The sequence below is a fragment of the Tachysurus vachellii genome, chromosome 3 (assembly GCF_030014155.1).
Source record: "Tachysurus vachellii isolate PV-2020 chromosome 3, HZAU_Pvac_v1, whole genome shotgun sequence".
NCBI classification, from domain to species: domain Eukaryota; kingdom Metazoa; phylum Chordata; class Actinopteri; order Siluriformes; family Bagridae; genus Tachysurus; species Tachysurus vachellii.
In genome coordinates, this window is record NC_083462.1 from 8,658,036 (window position 1) to 8,662,344 (window position 4,309).

Below are 4,309 nucleotides of genomic sequence, written 5' to 3' on the forward strand. Positions count from 1 at the left end.
CTATCTATCTGTCTGTCTGTCTATCTATCTGTCTGTCTATCTCTCTCTCTCTTTATCTATCTATCTATCTATCTATCTATCTATCTATCTATCTATCTATCTATCTATCTATCTATCTATCTACCTCTATCTATCTATCTATCTATCTATCTCTCTCTTTATCTATCTATCTATCTGTCTGTCTGTCTATCTATCTGTCTGTCTATCTCTCTCTCTCTTTATCTGTCACTCTATCTATCTATCTATCTATCTATCTATCTATCTATCTATCTATCTATCTATCTATCTTCCATACTTATTTATTTGTGCTCGATATTATTATTATTATTATTATTATTATTATTATTATTATAAAGAAGACGAACAGTAATCCTGTGATTTATAATGAGTTTCAGTATCAACAGGTCCAGCAGCCTTTTAAAAGATTTTTTTTTCTTTCCCCTAATATCAAACAAAAAGGGCGGAGTCACGTAGGTACCGACAGAAGGCGGGATCTATTATATGATTGGTTCCCATTGCGAGGACACGCCCACGGGTGGGGCTTGGGGTTATCTTCAAGCGCCGTTCAACTAGTATCGGTTTAGTAGTAGCGACGGACGAGCAGGAGCTGAGCAGCGACTCCTGTCCAATTCTACACTACAGAATTAAAAAGGAGGAAAAAACAAACAAACAAACAAAAAAAACATTTTTTTTTATAACTCCATCTTGCATTGCGCCTTTTTTTTGGACGAACAGCCTGTTGATTTGGATTTACTCACATTTTTTATTTATTTTTTTTTTAATTCTCACATTTTTTTTTTAATTCTAACAAAATCATGGGATCACAAGCGTCTAAGGGAGGAGTGACTGCTGAGGGCAAAGCCGCCGATGCTGCATCACCGGACGGGGTGAAGACTAACGGACAGGTGGGTACCGTTACCGCGACACACCCACACAGACACACACACACACACTCTGCTCTGACTTCACCTGACGCTGATCTCTAGTTGGCGATCTGTTAAACAGTTGCATCATCACCATCATCATCATCATCATTCTTAACATTTCTATAATTGCACGAGACCAAACACTAATTAATGAATTAATTGATTAATTGACGTTAATTAGTGTCGGTGTTTATATACAACAGCACATAGAGATGCACAGATATGACTTAAGCATGGTCAGCCCAGACACCTGCACTGATTATATCACCCGAACACATCGTCTATAGAGACAGAGAGTTTCGGTGATGTGAAAAGAAACGCGACGATCGATTTTTTATTTATTTATTTATTTATTTTGCAGCCTTTTGTCTCGAGACGCGTCTCGGGGGTTCGCGGTGCCGTGTAGCACGAGCGCCCCCGCGTGGTTTTTCTGGTGGTATTGCAAGGCGTCACCTGCAACACCGACAACCGGGGCTTTGTGTTCGACGACGATTTAGGAAATGAGGCTAAAAATCGTTTGAGAATCATCACCATCCAAGAGCTAGCTGTGGATTTGGTTTATAAAACGTAGCAATGAGTAAAAATGAAGGGAAAATCGAATCGATGTGATAGAAATTAACCTCGTTATATTTGTTCTTGCATTCCAGGAGAACGGGCACGTTAAGACGAACGGTGACGTGTCCGCCAAAGCCGAGGGCGAGTCTGGTGCCACCACCAACGGCTCGGCTGAAACCGCCAAGGAGACTGAAGCCGGAGCCGGAGATGCCATCGAACCGGCGCCTGCTGCCGAGGGCGACGGCGCCAAGCCGGAGGGCGAAGCAGCCAAGGAGACCCCTAAAAAGAAGAAGAAGAAGTTCTCTCTGAAGAACTCATTCAAGTTTAAGGGGCTGTCACTGAAAAAGAGCAAGAAGGCGAGCACCGAGGTGAAGGAGGAGGCTGTGAAGGAGGAAGAGAAGAAGGACGAGAAGCCGGCTGAAAACGGTGCCACCGAGGAGAAGAAAGAGAAGGAGGAAGAGGCTAAGCCAGAGGAGACCACCGCCGCTGCTGCTGCTGCCCCCCCAGCTGAGACCCCCAAGGCAGAGGAGGCTCCTCCCAAAACCGAGGAAGCTGCCGCCCCCAAGGAAGAGGCCGCCACCCCCTCAGCCGAACCCACGAAACCGACAGAGGAGACCAACTCAACACCTGCAGCATCCGAACAGAAGGAGTGATTGTACGTTGCGAGGAACTGTTGTGAACTGTTTTTCAAGGAAAAAAAATCTATATATATATTTATATATATATGTGTATATGTATACATATGTATATATACATGGATATATGTATATGTATATATACACATGTATGTGGAAAAAAGAGAGACTCCTCGTGCCACTTTCTTCAAGATTAATGAGAAACGACAGACTAGATTCACTAGTTCACTTCCCTATTAATGGCTCAAAGATCTGGGACTCTGAATTTAGGCCACAATCGATCTGAGACGTCGACGCTGGAGTGAAGAGTGTGAGAGAATGAGATGAAGAGGAGGCATCTTTCAATCCCACCATCACCCGAGATGCTAATATTATAAAATCAAGTACAAAATGAACATCACCACATAATGACTGTTAAAAAATGGAAATGGAAAAAAAGAAAAAAAAAAAAAAAAAGAAAAGACTCGCCAACTTTCTACATTCCTATATTTTAACCCAAATTTAAGTATTTTGTGGTGTATAGAGAACCATTTTAAATATCCAGAAGGCTTTGTCTTGTTTGTTTGAAATTGCATTTTAATTTCCATCTTGGCTAAACACACACACACTCTCACACACACACACACACACACACACATACATACATACATTTGAGCTTGCTATGTTCACATTTAAAGTAAAAAAAAAAAGAAGCAGAGTTGTTATGTGTTAAATGTGAGCCTTGATCTGCTTTTTTGTCTCTGTAAATAAATTTGACCGATTTTGTTCTTTATTTTGCTAATGTTCAAAGATGTTACTGGTTTTATTGTAAAGTTGATAATGGTAAATAAATGTTGGTTACCTAATGAAAGGTGAAAGTGTTTGTCGTTCTTGCCATCGGTGGGGAAAAATATGGGGCCTGGGGTTAAGTCACGGGGAACGAAAAATCACAAACACGTTTCATAGAATTTGAATGATTATAGTCCTCGTCATAAACGGGCCTGAAGCACATACAACTCCATGTTAAACTCCTGACCCAGATTGTAACTGTCTTGAATGCACACAAACTAAAATCCAGGTTTCAGACCTGATTCTCCAGATGTCTAAATCTAAACCCAAACCTGTAGTCACACTTTATTTACACTCTGAAACTTTCTATCAAGAGGATCTCCAAAAAAACAGCAAATCTAATGTGATAACAGGAGCATTGTTAAGTAGTCATGGGAGCATAGGCGTTAAATGATGTGTGTTAATTGGGATCTAATTAAAAAAATCACTGTCATACATCTTCAAAATGTAATATATAGAAATGTCAGCTTAGGCTAGATGAATTAATAATGAATGCTTGACATTTATATGAACCGAGCAATGAAAAAGCCTATAGATTGTATGATATTTTTTTTTTCTTTTCACTTTCACTGAGGCACCGGTTTTGATCCAAGCCTATAGTATAGATATATAGATAGACAGACAGACAGACATTTAGGGGTAAACAGACCAAACATGGCTTTCTGTCTGTCAGTAAATAAAACTCAGTAAATCCTTTCAAGTGAAGTTAAATATTCAGTCCTGCCTAACAATATGTCTATGTAAATGATTTGCATTGAAGAACAAGAAGGTCAGGGTGTTACTATAAATGTAATATAGCCAACAGATAATATTTACACTTCTATAGTTGTGTTTTTCCAGTTAAAACCTTGCGTAGTTGCTCATTCTGAAAACCTTGTCTGCTTTTCCTTTCGCTGATTAACCTGCCCTTCATCAATAGCGATTTTAACTGAACGAATTCGAGATGAGCGTCACCGCAACCATTGTGTGTGACTAATATAAATGCATCGACTGCTTATTGTTCTGTTTAAACACTGTGTAAGCATCAATTCCATCCAATTGTTTGCATTTATTTATGGCTGCAGGTCAAATGTGGACACAGAGCGCCACCGTGTGTCAGAGAGCCACGCTGCTACTATGTATATGTAATAAAAGCAAAAATAGCTTTTAATATTATTTATACAAGCACAATTGAATTCTGACTTTAAATCTATTCAGTTCGATTTGATTTATTTGTATAGAGCTTTTTAACAATTTTCTATCGTCGAAAAAGCAGCTTTACAGAAGTATGGAAACAGAAGAGAGAAAAAAAAGAAAGAAATATATAATAATAATAAGAAGAAGAAGAAGAAGAAGAAGAAGAAGAAGAAGAAGAAGAAAATAAGG

At 39.2% G+C, this 4,309-nt stretch overlaps 1 protein-coding gene across 1 annotated transcript; it reads left to right on the forward strand.

Annotated features, from left to right (window-relative positions):
- Positions 1-577: 577 nt before the first annotated feature.
- On the forward strand, positions 578-2,966 carry marcksl1b (MARCKS-like 1b). Its single transcript, XM_060865637.1, has 2 exons — positions 578-905; positions 1,574-2,966. The coding sequence occupies exons 1-2, from the start codon at positions 816-818 to the stop codon at positions 2,132-2,134; spliced, it is 651 nt and encodes a 216-aa protein (XP_060721620.1). The 5' UTR covers positions 578-815; the 3' UTR covers positions 2,135-2,966.
- Positions 2,967-4,309: the final 1,343 nt, after the last annotated feature.

What these genes read in the sequence shown, in the direction of transcription:
- marcksl1b (XM_060865637.1), top strand. Translation starts at nt 816, where the DNA reads ATGGGATCACAAGCGTCTAAGGGAGGAGTGACTGCTGAGGGCAAAGCC. An exon ending in GGGTGAAGACTAACGGACAG is followed by an intron (nt 906 to 1,573) that starts GTGGGTACCGTT and finishes CTTGCATTCCAG; the next exon opens with GAGAACGGGCACGTTAAGAC.